At 26.9% G+C, this 17,319-nt stretch overlaps 1 protein-coding gene across 2 annotated transcripts in view; it reads right to left on the bottom strand.

The window, feature by feature from the left end:
* The window catches only part of LOC107164061 (alpha-galactosidase MYORG), a 91,867-nt gene that overhangs the window by 13,226 nt on the left and 61,322 nt on the right, over positions 1 to 17,319 (bottom strand). Inside the window, exons 1-2 of one of the 2 annotated variants that reach the window (XM_015511744.2) lie at positions 7,642 to 7,798; positions 5,175 to 5,290 (exon numbers count right to left, since the gene is read on the bottom strand). In XM_015511744.2, the coding sequence (XP_015367230.2) occupies positions 5,175 to 5,290; positions 7,642 to 7,761 (236 nt within the window). In that variant the 5' untranslated portion in view covers positions 7,762 to 7,798. Of the gene's footprint in view, positions 1 to 5,174; positions 5,291 to 7,641; positions 7,799 to 17,319 lie in introns of those variants that run through there. The other variant, XM_089225339.1, reaches the window with a different exon arrangement.

Here is a 17,319-nt window from a genome sequence, read left to right on the forward strand (position 1 = left end):
CAATTATTTGTGTACATATTGTAATTATATTTTAATAATAAAAAATTTGAAATTTATACATTATATTAAGTATTCTAATGTTTTTTTTTTTTTTTCATTAGCTGTTTGTTCATACAAATTATAACCCAACGATTATAGATAATACAAATTACACAATACAATTTGGATTGAAATCAGTTTGAGAAAATTGTATAAGAGAGGGACATATTAAATTGAAAGTAGATTTGGCTAGACTATCGGCTACCCCAGTACCATACATTCCTATATGTTTCCTATTTTTGTTACTTAAATTATAGTTATATTCTAGAAAACATACTATAAACATATTATACTAACTATATTATGGACTTTACTTTATTCTTAAACTCGTTGTTCACAATATTAAACATAAATTATTAATTTAATTGAGTTCCATAAAAAGTATCTATATTGCCTACACGACTCGCCGTGTTACAAATATATATATTTTTTAAACATTTGTCTAATTATTATAATATAGAACCTGTAATAGTTATTACACAAAAATATATGAGTAGTGTATTATGCAAATACCTGAAGGCTATGAGTGATGACACCTATCAGTAACATTCAGATATGGCCTACTATATGATAAGCAATTAATTATATGGATACAATGTGTATTAAATATTAGTTTTTTTTTTTAAATGTTTAATTTAATTAATATGAGTCACAACACCATTATTATCATGATATTATCTTAAGATTGAAAAGTCTATGTAGTAACACTACATAACATATTTTATTTAAAGTGGTCAAATTTGAAGCACATCTTTTATTTCAGAATATTTGCTCACATAAAATTTAACATATTTACTGAAACTTATCGGAAGTTGTTATAAAATTCCTTGATCGTGCAAATAATAATGCACTCTTTAAATTCATAACTTCAAGGAAGAGGAAAACATTTTTTTTGATACTGACATATTTTTATATATTTTATATTTTGCAAATAAACTCTATTATAATAAAATATATAAATACAAAAAAGACATATTATGTTGTTATAATTTAGTGAAGAATTTTACATTTTTACTAAAAAAATTAATTATAACATATATGAATCAATATTTTTACCAATATATCATTATGTCGTTCTATTGGTAGAAAACTTATTAGACAGTCATAATTTACTAGAAACAGATATAACTTATTAACTAGGTAGTTCAATTTAAAAATCATTAAAATTATAATAAATCGACTGTGGTTATCAAAGAAAGGTTGACGACCATACTGAATATATATTATTTTATATAAAAAGCGTACTTCACAATGCTTGGTGAATATGAAAAAAAGTCTGACGAGTATAATATGAATAACTGTGGTATTATAACATAGGTTCATTTACGAGTCATAAAATTAAAAAAAAAATAAAAATACCTACTTCAGATTTATATTTAGTTGATGATAGCAATAGCACTACCACTCGTATAAATTTCAAAACTAGGCCAACCAATGTTACTTTATATTTTGTACGTTTACTATCTTAAAAAATTATATATTTATCGGTTAGACAAAATATAAAATAGAAACACTGAAAATCCATTACGCGATTTAAGTTTGCCCTTAGTGTATAGTTTAATGGTATAACACAAAAATCAATATTTATAATGTTTATTTACACATACAATGCCAAATAAAATGAAAAGTTTCCTAAATTCGTTGGTATGTCATAGGTTTCTCATTTTAAAAGTTGAAGTTTGTATTTCCACAGGACACTTCTATAGTAGCAAGAAAAAATTCAATCATTTGGAAAAATTATCATTGATAATATTTAAGTATTCCAAAAATCAGAATTTGAGTTAATTTATCATCAAAAGAAGAATTAGGGGTGTGAATACTTTGTGAATAACATCGTATATAACTAGTGATATGTATAACTGTGCAGAATGTAAGAATCAAATATTGTTTTGTATTTTAATTTGGTTATCCCTTTTATTATTATAATATAATTTGACGAAAATTCAACGTGTTCTCTACCAGATGCTGTAGTCATAAAAAAAGTACCAGATATCTATAGCAGTTATAAACAATCATAATTAGGTGTTTTGGTATACATATACAAAATAAATAATGTAAACAAATTAAAATAAAAACAAAACATTATTATTTTTTTTTACATTGTTGTATTGTTACTTTAACTATTAATTTAATACTCTTTACTAATTACTAATGCATATACAATATACTAATACAATTTTATATTTTTTCAATACAACAGAGAGTATTACGACTCTAACCATAAGGCATACAGTGTTTAATGTTTATTCGTAATGATGTAATGATCAGAAAGTATATGGTATGATCTACATCACTGGCTTATCTCATATTGTTTTTCTCACGATAGAGTATGCGACGCACGTTTCCACATTAAAACATGTTGTGTTTCTTTAAGTAGCGATTATTGAATTACAGGTAAACTGAGATATTTTAGTACCTACCTATCAACTTCATGTTGACTCGTAATTTATTTATTATAGTTCAGTGCAATTCTCCCTGCAGTGACTGATAAACTTCTACAATTTCTGGAACCTTTATGTCAGCCAACATTGTCGTCAACTTTGTCCTGCCTTCATGCATTTGTGTATGATACCATGCATACGGTTTCGTCTGACTACACGGTACACTTATACAAATAGAAAGGGTCATAGAAACTTTATTAAAAACAAAAACACTTATTACTACGCTTTAAAATGTCAGTTTTAATCTATAACGGAAGAGTTATGCTATACCAGCGGTTCTCAAACTGTGCTCCGCAAGAGTAGTCTAGTGGACTCCGTGGTTCCCTGAGAATATATGTATTAGTTAAATTTAAATTATTAATATTAATTAAATAATTTGTATATATTCGTATTTTACAGAAAATAAAAATAAAAAGCAAATTATTTACAATTGACATCATTTTTTATGAATTTTTGTTGTCTCATATAGCAATTCTGATTTTTGGGGCTCCGTAATTTTTTTTAGGAATATAAGGGCTCCGCGAATAAAAATTTTGAGAACCGCTATGCTATACCATGGAAGTCAAACTCCCGGAAATTTCTGGAAACGTTCTTATTCCCTAAATATAGTACATTGTCCTCTAGAGTTAATGCATTAAATTAAAACGTATGTTTCTACGTAATTTATTTATTCCTTATAATTAGTATAATACATTATTTTTAAGTTATAATTATATTTTAAAAAGCGGACAAGATGTTCTGTAGTAGTGTCTGGTCATTCAGAGAATTTAATGTATTCTTGTGTCTTACTTGCTCATAAAATATGAACAAATTGATTGCTGTATTATATTTTTCCCCTCTATTCAAATCCAATTGTATTATGTTAGTACCATAATGTTATATTATTAAAATATTGTAAGATCTCTGTTAAAATGTAAACATCGTTTAATCGCCGACTACAACGTCACAATGAGTTCTCGACAAAACACTCGTGAGCCGACGTGGTCGTTTAACTTCAACTTCAATAACTTTGAAAATGATCGTCAAATTAAAAATCTGCGATTCGTAGCATAGACCTCCCCTCTCTCGATCTGTTGCAATCGTTTTTATCTTGAAATATATTTGTATATAATATGTAATATATTTACGGTGAAAACTAGTGAAATGAGCGGATTGCGTGCGCAAACAATATAATAATTATGATGGAATACTATAATGCACACATTATAATAATATTGTTGACATAAATCTTTGGTGACACCGCAACGTGCCGTGCCTATGATTTTAGATAGGTAAAACCACTACAACATAACTTGGCTAAATCTCCGGAAACTGAGCGTCATTGTATACTTAATGCAGGGGCGTTTCTATAGTCTAATTTTGGGGGAGGCTGGTAACAATCATAAACGGTAATATGTAAGCCCACAAGCTACAAAACATTGAACGAAAAATCTATTTAAAAACTCATTACTCATATAAGCTGTTTAAAATAAAAAGTATACGCAAGGTCACGGGATTAAAAAATGATTTTCCGTTTTCAATTTTTAATAATAATTCTTACTCATTTAATTTTTTTTTTTTTTACACTGGGTTATAACGAAAAAGTAATAATACCATATTAACAATTAACGTACCTACTAAAATTCTAACCTAAATGCATATGTCACAATATTTTCCATAAAGGTTCTCTTTGATGCTAAAAATGTAAGCCAAAAAAAGTGTGATGTTATATTTCATGGATAAATATTATTATTCTCTTTATTTTCTCGATTCACATTAATATTCTACAGAGTTATATATTGGAAAAATATTTTTTAGAAATTAAGTTTTATTTCATTGTATTATTTGTATGCTTTTATTATTTTAGTTAAACCATATTTTAATGTTTTATTGGTATAAATTACGGTAAAAATATTTAAAAACTATATTTAAAATGTATTTTTTTATAAACTGGAATATCTTTTCTGAATTATTAATTATTATTAAATATTTTTTATTTTTATGTAATTATAAAAAATCAAAGTAATCAATCTATAATTTTACTAAAATAATAATAATCAAATAATAAAAAATAAATAAAAATGAAAACTCTACAACCTTATACAATAAATAATGTATAATAATAATGTATAATGTATCAATGTATCTTTATTATTGTTAATGTTAGACAACTAGCCTTAGTTGTTGGTGCTTAGATAAATAAAAAAAAATAAAAAATTGGATACATCCTATTATTTATTTGAAAAAAGTGTAAAAAGTTACACTAGTCATTTATTACCAATGAGTTGAATATTACACAATTTTATTGTTTTTTTTGCCAGTGAAATTATTATTTATTGTTCGATATCAAATATAGAGAATTGTAAGGTAGAGGTTACGTTAGATATTTTCGTATTGGTTGGTATCTAGGGAAAAAAATTCTATCCGTTTTTTTCTAGTTCGGGTAATTATTATAAGAGCTGTAAAAGAAAAATCTTTTAATGCCGACGCAAATAATAATATATTCTAGGTTTAAGATTTTCTCAGACATTTCTTGGTGGAAGCTGCAGACCTTTCAGCCCCTTCCCCTTCACAACTATAATACGCCACTGGTTATTTATTATAATATTATTGTTATTTATTATTATCATCCTCATAGTACGTCGGTCGGCCATTGTCATCCTGTATAATAATTTATAATAACTTATTTTACGTAACGATGTCGGGTTCACTTACACTGGTCTTGGCTGAGTACCATGATGCGTCCGGTAATTGACGGCCACATCTTCCAACATGTCACTGAAAGTCTCGCTGGAATCATATCCGTTAAGTCTAACCCTTTCCGGAGTGAGCTGAACAAAAAAAAAAAGATCCCATAAACACATGAAATAACTTTTTATTGTACACCGCAAAATATGTTTTCGGGATTAACAGTTTTTTTTCACATTTTATATTATATGAGCAATACTATATGGTGTTATTTTAATAGGTTATAATGCCTCGGAACGCGTAAATTCAAATTTGGCCACGAACGAATATAACGAACCTATGCGTTGTAGGCACCTTTAATAGAAATCGATAAAACTCTGTTAACCGATGGTTCGTTGGTTGCACGAGGGTTCAGTTCTCTGAGCTGCCAATATTAATAGATATATATTATATTATGTGTGATGTGCGCATAGTGCACGTGTGTTAATTAACGTGTATACTAATTCATTAGTGGAATTAAATAAATAATTGTTCAGTTATTCGAATATGTCGGATGTACTCGTTAATTCCCAGTAATGGTAAAATTAAAATGAAAAATCTACAGTCACGAGTCGTAAACTGTTGTATTCGTTTGATTTTTTTTTTCAAGTATTAATATTATATCGTATATATATTATTACATATAAGGCAGTGTATACAACGAGAAGTAAAACAAGATTGGACGATATGGAAACAATAATTGAGAAAATAATTGTTCGTACATTGTCTAAAATAATATGATCATAAATAATAATAATATGAAAGAAATACAATTGACAATATATTATTATGATAATTACAACATTTATTTAATTATTAAAAAAATAAAATCCATAAATTATTCCGTTCCAAATAATACAAAATATTTTACTACATACTATATCATCTCGTTTGTATTTGTATAATTTATAAAGTTTGTGACGTATACTTTAGTTAGGACTTTAACATTTCTATTGTTTAATAAAGTACAAACCATGTGCATAATTATTTTGTTTGTATTTGCTTTAAAGTTTGAGGGAAATATCTATATTGATATAATATATTAAGTAGGTGGGTACTCTCGGGCTTTCACGCAAGTGCTCTAGTAGTTATAGTATTATAGCTCTGCAGAAGGGCTCAATAAGTTGTCTTCCTTACTAGTTACTACACCAAATACACAAATAATATAACAATTTATGTTAAACAATAATAATATCATGCACACGATTCAGTTGCCTATCGTTTTTCATTAAACATTGTATTAAACATTGTATTAAAAAAAATTAATATTTATTTTGTATCGTTTTCGTTTTCTGTTGGTGTATTTGGTATCTAAGACAACAAACATTAGAAAAGTATATTTTCTATCATTGACGACCACATTACTGTTAACGATTTGTCGATAAGAATAGCGGCAATATTTATGGTGTTTTGACGTTATCAAATGTAAAATCAACCTAAAGACTTTTATAATAAGCGTATAAAAAATGGATATTTTTTGACACGCAATAAATATTTAAATATTTCTTAATTTGTCAGATTTATATAAATATGAACGTTATAAAGTCTTGATAACAGTTGATAACATGTAAAAACCATAATAATAATTAATGATATTTTAGTGCACAAAAATATTATATGTATATATCTTTTTGTTTAATATGACATCCATCGGTTATGTGTTAATGTAACTGTCTTTAAATAATGTACAAATAATGGTAGTATTAAGTACTTACAATAACTAAATAATGATAATAATATTATATTATGTACAAATCAGAAGCTCAGAACATTGATAATTCAATTGATCATCCATACATTACAATTGTAACTATTAAATAGTTTTATAATTCATAAAAACTATGCAAAAGTCTTCAATACTTTTTAAATAATATTTTCATATTAATAAACTAAAAAGTAAAATTATAATGCTTTGGAATTTGAAATTAAAATTAATAAGTAAAAACTTATACTTAAAAAATAACGTTAAAAAAAGAAAAATACGTTTTTTGCATACAAATTTGTTTGGAAACATTTTAAATCATATAAAAAAAATATATTTCAAATAATTTTAAATGTTTTTGATATATTGTGAGTATAAACAATAATCTGCTAGTATTATTATAGATTATTATATGATATGCTAACTAAATCAATGAATTTTAGTTGAAATAATTACGATATCATAATAATTTTACAAAAATCTAATTTGGTTGCACTGAATATAAATAATATATTAAGATATTTTACTATATTATAATATTAAAATATTTCGATATTGCATAAATCAAGTTTTTGTTTGACAATCCTCGCAAGATAAATATTTAAAATTGCCCACATAAATTAATGTAAAAACTTTTGAAAATATACACCATCTCGTTGACTGATCAAAGAAAATATGGTTATTACTGTATATTAGGACCTACCGGAAATTAGATATTGAGAATTCAAGGCGTAACGTCAGATGAGATATTACCTGAGGATCATACTCAGCTGGTTCTCCGGTGAAGTTTTCCGAATAGCAACTGTTGTTGGACAGATTTCCCGAAGATTCACTGGATCCGATACAAAAAGGAGTCGGCACTACGTTGTCCATACTGTTGATGAATCACAAATGGAACTATTCGTCTCAGGAAAATAAAATTTTGGATTATGCTAAGACGTCGTACAATATAAATTACGATCAATTGAGCTCATATGCAACCTTGTTAAGGCCGCGTTCACAGCAGAGAGTATAGTTAATTGACATTGTTAAGCGACACAATTACGTCGCAAGCTGACAATAAGCTATTGACGTTTTAAACCAAAAAGTTGCGTACTTCGAGATACGATTTGAAATAATTTCCTCTCCTGTTTCTATGTTTTACTTTAATTAAAATCATATTTAATATTTTCAGCATAAATGATGAATGTTTTGGTTTTAAAATGATATTTTTTGCGTCCATCATCACGTTTTAGAAGGTAAAACATATTTTTATTTTCAACTTGGCGGGGATTTCAGGTAGACAAATTGCATATAAACTAAATATTGATGACTTTTTATTAGATAGATTATTTATTTTAATACGTGAACTACGGAAATATATTATCTAATTAATTTAAAAGCATATAATAAAGGCATAACTACAGTACTTACGTTTATATAAGACACACGCTATATATGCAAATTTTAATAAAAATTCATACTAGTTAAAGTAGATTTGTAAATTGTAATCATTCGGGTATGAAATTTCTTATTGAATATAATATTAAATTGTAAGAGCAACAGACCAACGTTTCGTATTAAACCTTTTGAGTAATATACGCAATTCGCCACGTAAAGTATAAATTTTAAATTATAAACGTATTACGGCAAAATATTCAATTTAGCTTATGAGAATATGAAGAAAAAAAACATTATGACATTATCTTCTTATCCGAATATACATATTATAATATGCACCTATAGGCTATAAATATGTGCCCACATACTAAATACAATACATCAATATATCATTTAAATGTACCAAATATAATAATAATATATTATAAAGAAATAAATAGAAAATTGTATCGAACAATGCGTCAATATACGTCAACCGACGCTGTAATCCATACCAAGTCATGTGGTTGGCAATTTCAAATCGATTTGCCAAAAAAATAAATAATAAAACTTCCCCTTCCCTATCGCAGATCCACGGTTCGTTGGATGTATTATTATGCTGGATGCTGCAGGATTTATCTGACGGTGTGGAAAATTATTTCTATGAGATAAATAAACATTATCCCGTTCGGTATTGTCTATAATATAAACACGCGTCATGAAAGCGAAATGTCTCGATGTATATTAGGTACTATACAAAAATAAGCGGTTTTCGTGATTTGTTTGGTATTTAAATTCCGCACCAATATATAATGACCACAACTATGATCTTCGTTGTGATATTAGTTGCCACCGAAAAACACGCGTATTATATACTTGTGTTGTTATTATTGGTAAAAATGCATTTTCCGCAAGTTTTCGGACGACTAGAATAATAACCAATACTCAAACGGAATAACTTAGGAGTCCGTCCGTATAGGATTATTCGTTGAACGCGTTCCGTCTAATGCGTTTCTAACTACTGCGGATACGCATTACTATAATATAATATATTATACATGGATATTGGATATATGAACGAATAATATTATTAAATAGTCATGCAAATGTACTCACCGTACTCGATTATTTAGACCCGACGAAATCGCCGAGTTTGTTTGCAATTAAATATTTAAAACCGCAGCGCGTTTACCGACAAGAAGGACTTCTTCGGAGGTAGAAGGCGGGTTGGGAATTTAGTCAGATCATCTACAAATAAGGACTTTGAAAGCTACATCTGGCACCACTGCATGTTGATACGGTCAATAACAAATATAGAATTTGGCAAGACTTATATTTTCTACGAATTTCAGCTGTGTTGGTACTTACGTCAATTATAGATCTCGTGCCTGCATTAAATCAACGCCTACGACTTAAATGAAAAATGACTGAAAGGATACAGTGCAGGCCATAGAACTTCAAATTAATAAACAAAGCGGAACAAAATATTTTAATCGGAGAACAACTATATATGATGAAAATTTATCATCCAGCCTACGAACAATAATAATTATGTATAGAGAAAACCATAAATGACAGTTTCTCCTCGTTAGTTATTCAGGGTGTCCCGCGAGGATTTAGGTACTCATTATTGCGATAACTCCCGAAATTATGGAGATATCGAAATATTCTGGTGTTGTAATAAGACTCACGGGGATAAGAACTACAATTATTTCATATTTTAATGTTTTGGTAAAAAAGTCAAAAAATATATTTTTTTATTTAATTATTTCCAAAAAAAATTTACGATACCTATTTTGTAGAGTTTATTTTTCTAAAAATATTGACGTTCCAAAATTTTAGTTTTTAATAATTTCCTTATTTTTAATTTTTTTTTTTTTAGTCTCAAAAAAAATTGCGAATTATTTAATACTTAAGTGTTATCAAACATGTCACACGCGACGCTCGCTGCGCGCATTCTTGCGCAGTCAGCAGAACACTTCCTGTGTAGCTAGTTATCATCAAAACTAGAAGAAATATTAAAAATCAGAAAATTAATGAAAATAAAATTTTAAAAATGTCTATATTTTCAGAAAAATAAACTCTACAAAATGGCTATAATCATTTTATTTTTTATTTTTTGGAAATAATTTAATAATAAATTGCATTTTTAAATTTTTTTACCAAAACATTAAAATAAATTAAAAAATGAAACAATTGTAGTTTTTATCCCTTTGAGTCTTTTTACAAAACCAGCATTTTGATATCTCCATTATTTTCGAGGAACACCCTGTATAATAACATTGCATTTTTTTTTCATTTGATTTGCTATATACTGAAAATCGCCATGTTCATACAATAATTAAATTATACGTAAAAAATTGGTATAAATATAAGCTTATATTAACCGATAACCCAATTCAGTTCTGTATTTTATCATTATATTAGAACGACTATAGACATTGTACGATTTGTATGTTTTGAAACTATTACACTCTATGTTATAACTTATAAACGTAGGTAGGTATATTATAAGCTACAGTTGTAAAAAAAAAAAACACAAAAGAAAAATCGATGATGAAAAAATGTATCTACTAAACAATAAAGTTTCGTTATTGCAGTTATCATCATAACCATGATGATTTCTACCGGAAGTTTAAATCCCGCAAACGATGTCAACTTATTGGATTAACATCAAACATTTTGCAAGTAAGTAGTTATAACATGTAACATGGTTGACTAAATTCGATGACGGTCTTCGCGATTTCGTTTTAGCGTACACCCAATGTAATACTGAAGGTACGAATTTCGCGTATAATAAAACATAACAATATTATATAGAGTGTGTACGATTCTACTTTAAAGAACTTTTCTACGGATCTTATAGATGTATTATCTCGTGTCTGAGGCTCTTTGGCAGGCCGATGAACCCTTTCGTGGAACGTCTTTCAGTCGATCCTCAAACAACCCTTCTCTGAAATTCTCCACCAAGACCGTCTATGCTTTTGGCGATGATTACGCCGCGTCACATAAAATTATACCTAAAACTCGAGGTAGCGGCAGAGTATGTGTATACACATTTCTCTCCTCACTTTCTCACTAACGTTTTTCAAATGAGACTATACCAACACTTCCCCCCTTACACGTTTACGGCTGTTTCAACTCCACCATCGAAAAGTCTTCGTTTTTAATGAAATGTTGTCATATATTATATGATCACAATATATGATCAGAGGTAGTAGATGCATACAGTTAAGTTTTTACATACCACATATATACACATATATATATATTATATATTATACATATTATACTGATATAGCAACTGAAAGTATAGTATACCTTATCCTGGCGTCGTATCTTTTTCCCCACTATTGGGTAGAAATCTGTCACTAAAAGGATTGCAATGGTTGGCTTGGCTAATCACAAAAACAAATTTCCGAAGCTCTGAATTTCGCTTTTGGATATCTGAATACTCTCGGATACAAATTTATATGTTATATCTATACGCGACTGCGTGTGAAAAGGTTGATTAATATTTAGTGGTGGATGTTCACGGTGTTATTAATATTTTTCCATTTTTACCAGTTGGATATAGGTATACCTATAGGTACCACATAAATTAAATTTAAAATGGAAAAAACCCGTAGTTATGAGTTTTATTTCGAGAAGCTGACAAAAGTAATGGACACCATTGGTTTAATGACCCAGTTTGGGTCTAGTATTAAGATACAATTGGACTGTGTCCTTTTTGCATAGGTAGCCAGCAATATATGTATTTAAAAATCTCAATTAAACAGAACAATTTGGTGAACAGTTTTTGAATTCTCTCAGTAACGGTCATTTATTGAAAAGGCGTTAGAATTTATAATTGAACTACGATCAACAATAAAGCTTCGTAAAGGAATATTGAGCACCTGCCTCGGATTTATATACAACGCTATATATAAATAAATAAACATAATTTATTGATCTTAGGTTTATACTAATGATATGTTTCCATAGTTTTATGAAAATATTGCCATTTTTGTACATTGAAAGGAGTGAACTAAGTAAGACGTCTAGGAATTAAGAATCTCTCATCAATATCACATGATATTTTGTTAAATATGATTTTTTAACGGTTTGATTTTTTCAAGTGATCGTATTTTACTGATTCCACGCTTAATAGACATTTGATACAAAAAATTAACGTTTTTTACAGTACAACTTATGAAATTTAATCTAAAATTAATATATATTACGCGACAGTGTTTTAATTTAAAGATTAAAAATAGTAAAAATCTGAATGAATTATAGACTTGGGGAATAAATAGTAGAGAATTAAAACACCATAATATTAATACAAAATCTGTTCAGTGTCGTTTTTGTTATAAGCCACGTGGGTGTTCGATGTGTTGCATGTGACGACTAGATTCACGGAGCTTGGCACTTGGAACACATGCATTATTGCTGTACATTGTGTATGCCTATACGTATTAATTACGTATGATAATGTTATGACAATATTCACGCAATATTGTAATGAACAACGGAGCTTCTTCGTTTAAATCTGAAAATTACGTTTCATATGGGACGATAATATACCGTTGCACACCCATTATTGTTATTTATCTATTTGTAAACTGGACTATTCAAACAATATGCAGTCTCAGTGTTATTGTTTGGTTAAGATAAAGCATGCTTATTTACATTTCACTTAATATTTTATAAATATGCATAGAATATGTATTGTTCCTAAAACAGTTCAATGAAATTTGTATAAATGGATTTATTGTAAGTACTTATATTTTATTGTTTGTGTATATTTAGTACATTATACTTATTTATTTAAACTTATGATGATGAGTATTGTACAAATATTAATATAAACTTTTATTACTTTTTGCATTATGAGATCTAAATATCACAAATCGTAATTTTAATACCTATAGCCAAACGCAATATGACAAAAGTAAATAACAATAGATGTGAAAAATATTTATATTTTGTAAACAAATATTTTACTTCCATAGATATATTATACTATTTTTTTTAATATTATAACATACAGTTTGATGAATATGAAATACAAAGTATATAAAAAAATATGTTATAAAATTGGTTGGTAAGGTATTTATTTTTAAGAAAAAACATTTTATACTTTGCAATAATAAAAAAAAATAAATAAATAAAAATTCTAAAAAATATTTGAAGTATTTTTGTTTAATATAGTACAATATATTTTGATCAAATCAAAAATACAACGTAACTTCAAAAGGTACGTACAGATACTTTTCACTTTGAAATATTGATTAATTTAATAGTCAAAATATTTATTTAATTTATATAAACAAGTAGAACATTTATTTTTATGCATTTTGTCAATTTTTTGATAACCATTATTATATTTAGTATTTTAATAGAGTATATTTTTCTAAAAATAATATTTTTTTCTACTAAAATAAGTACTCAATATTGCATTTTTAGTATATAATCTTATACTATATTAAAGTTTACACAAGAAAATGAAAAATGTATGACAAGAATACAAAATACCTGTGCTTTATTGATAAATTGGGTACTCTGATTTTATATCTACCAAAGAATTAAATATTATATTCGATATAAATAGCCATATGAATATTATATAATAATAATTAATGCACATATTAAATTCTATAATATGCATACAAACTTGATTTTATAAAATAATTGTTAGGTATCAATTGCAGGTACGAACAATTTTGTGTTAAAATGTGAATGTTGGGTATTCAATAATACTCATAAATACATAAGTATTAAATAAAAATAAATATAAGACAATGTTAAAATCATATGATTAGGTGTAAAGCAAAAAAAAAAAATTATGATGATATTATTAATGTTTGTCATAATATTACAGTATAATACGTATGTGCAATTGACTTGGTACCTACAATTAGTACAATTAATGGTATTTATACCGATTTCTATTATAAATATTTATATAATATCAACCATCTGCTGTACATATAGGTAGTAGATATATTTTTATACTTATTTAACAAACATTTACAAGTATAAGACCAAATTTCGATTTTAAATAGAAAATACATATTCAATCATTGTATAAAACAATTTGAGTATTCATATATTTTATTAAAATATATTATCCATAAAAGTAACAGTATTAAATATTTCATAATGTCTCTATTATAATAATGTTTGATGAAGCAGTTAAAACAATATTATCAAAAGTATGTACAAAGCTAGTAAAATTATTTTTAATGTACCTAACTACGTAATTGTGAATAATCAACTATATTTTCTACTGCTTTATATTTGTAAATATTACTATTCATCGCTGGATTCTTTGTGCACAACGAAAACTTACGATAGTGATAGTCACTAAAATATATTCAACAATTTTAATGAGTATTTCAAGTCCCATAGTTTATGTGAGATCATAAAATTTAAAATCACATCATCGTGCTAGAAACTTGCAAATGGATAGAAATTAAATTCTTCGGTTTTATCAAATCATGCAGCGATATATAATTGGAGTTTATAGTTCGATACGGAGACTAGCTATATGAGCAAACCAAATACCTACTTACCTATATGCGAGTATATTCCATAACTTCCACATAACATATTTCAATCGAAAACCGAAAACCGAAGGCATCCGAGTTATGGGAACTACAAATAATTCACACTCCACCGTGTCATATCCTGCACTTTGCATCAGCCCAAATTTCCTGTGTGAAACAATGTGGAAATTCTTGACTATTCCGTCTTAAAACTAAACATTTCTAATCGTTAAACAGTTTTATTTCAATGTAGTCGATGATAGTTTTAAAGGTTAACGAACAAAGAATTTATTGAATACATTTTTACGGTTTTATTTATGTAATAATATTATATTATTTTATAATGCAAGTCAAACATTGATAAAATAGATTTCAATTGATTTAAACATTTTTTTTTTTTTTTTTGTAAATATAATTGATCGGTCATTTATTTTATTTTTACACACGTTAATAGTTATAAATTATAATATTATATTATATTCTCTAAAATTTCTAAGAGTCTTTGACCATGAATGCATGTTTATGATAACAAAATATTAAGAAATTTGATGTAATATTATAATTTGATGTAAAAAAACAAATGTCGATTACTTATATATAAATTTAAAATTCACCAATAATTACTATGTAAGTTGGTCCACCTAATAGGGCAGGGGCGACCACCCTCTTCGTTCTAACCACAGGGACGCCGCTGAATCTAACTGCTTTATTTTAATTATTTACTTGGAAATGTATACCCGAGGGACAATTTTTATTATTTTCGTAGTTATATGATGTTTTATTTCATGGAAGTCGAAAATGATTTCAACAATTTGCAATACTGCTATAGTAAAATCTATTTTTAATATCCTTCTGTATGAATATTGTTCAAACAACCTATAATACTATGTTCTGTCATTTTGAAGAATAAATCACTGTTTTAGTAACAATAAAACGGTATAAGAACGAGAAAAAAAAACATTAATGTGCACATAATTATATACATTTTAATATTATTTTTTGGGCCCTCATGACTGATTTATATTTTACAATTAAGTAAATAATTGTGTATTCAGCAATAAGCATAATAGGTAAAACATATAAAAATCAAGTGTCCAAATAAATTTATACACTGGATAAAATTGTTGATTTCTATATTAAATAAAATGTAGAACGCTGATATTAGGTAGGTATGTAAAACATATTATATGCAAATGGAACTTTCAATAATTTTTTTCAAAATTTGATGAATTTTACAAGCTTTTGATATATCTCCCTAGCTTTCAAACTTTCTAACGTTATTAGCTTCCTGATACATATGTCATTGTGTTGGTAGATTCGAAAGACGGTATATGATAATGCACATCAAGTTAATTTTAATATGCTAACGCTGTTATCAGAATTATTATTTTTATATTTTATCATCCATTATAATATAGTATACATTTATTTTCATAGATCAGTAGGTACCTAAGTACCTATTTATTAAAAAAAAACATGAACATTTACTGCTTTTAGGGAATTAAAAACTTTTTGTTAAAAGGAAAATGTCTTTTCTTCAGACGCGTACAAACGAATAGTGGCTTAACTACATTTGTTCTAGGAAATTAGATTGTTGAGGATTAAAAGTAGTTAAGAGATGAAACTACCTGTTCAATAAAAACTTCTAAAAATAAGAACGATAAATATTATGATCAAGCCCTTACCTACTCGATGTTTACGCTTTTTTGGTCGAGTGAATGAATCATACTTTCCATATTAATTAACGGATAGCGCGTATCAAAAATATTGTGGCGGCAAGAACATGAATTTAAAACATGATAAAAATATATAGCTGCCATCTCTTATATTTTTTGGTAATAGTTTTAAATAAATATAAAGAGAAAAAATAATATGGAGGAAAGACATGGTTAAACGATTTTTATACATAAAATGAATATAAGCCCGATAGTTATTTATGTGTATTGAAGAATATTTTGAAATTTAAATTTAAGATATTTAAGATGCTGTACTACAAGCACGATACTTGTGAAAAGAAAGGTTTATTCAACATAAAAATGTTAAGTAGTTTAAATTAGTGAAGAGATTCTTCCAATTAAAACACTTTGAGATTTAAAATATTAATAAGCGTTTATACTTTATTTTATACTAACTGCTGCTCCTTACATTATACAAGTGAAAAAGAAAAATTTACACTAGAAAAAAAATTACGTTTTTAAATTTTAATAATACAGGTTTGAATTGTTTTATGTAATGGTCATAGTGTTTCTGAACACTCCTATTATAATATTAATATGCATTTATTTCTCCTATTTAATTGTATAATATGATCTCCGAATACTAATTCAGTATTCCCTAGCGAACACATTTAATTAATTAGATCGTTTGTTTTATTGAAAATAAGTGGAATGCCCTTTCTATTAAAATGAATCGTTACCAAGTTCTTTTCATTTTTTTTTTTTTTGTTTTTTTAAATATATGTTTAACGTTGTACAGAACATCAGTAACACCGTCTCATAAAATGTATATAATAATATTATGCGAAATGTAAATTGAATTACGT

This window comes from Diuraphis noxia, unplaced genomic scaffold (genome assembly GCF_037042655.1).
Source record: "Diuraphis noxia isolate RWA-SAM2 unplaced genomic scaffold, SU_Dnox_SAM2 contig0004, whole genome shotgun sequence".
Classification (NCBI taxonomy): Eukaryota; Metazoa; Arthropoda; class Insecta; order Hemiptera; family Aphididae; genus Diuraphis; species Diuraphis noxia.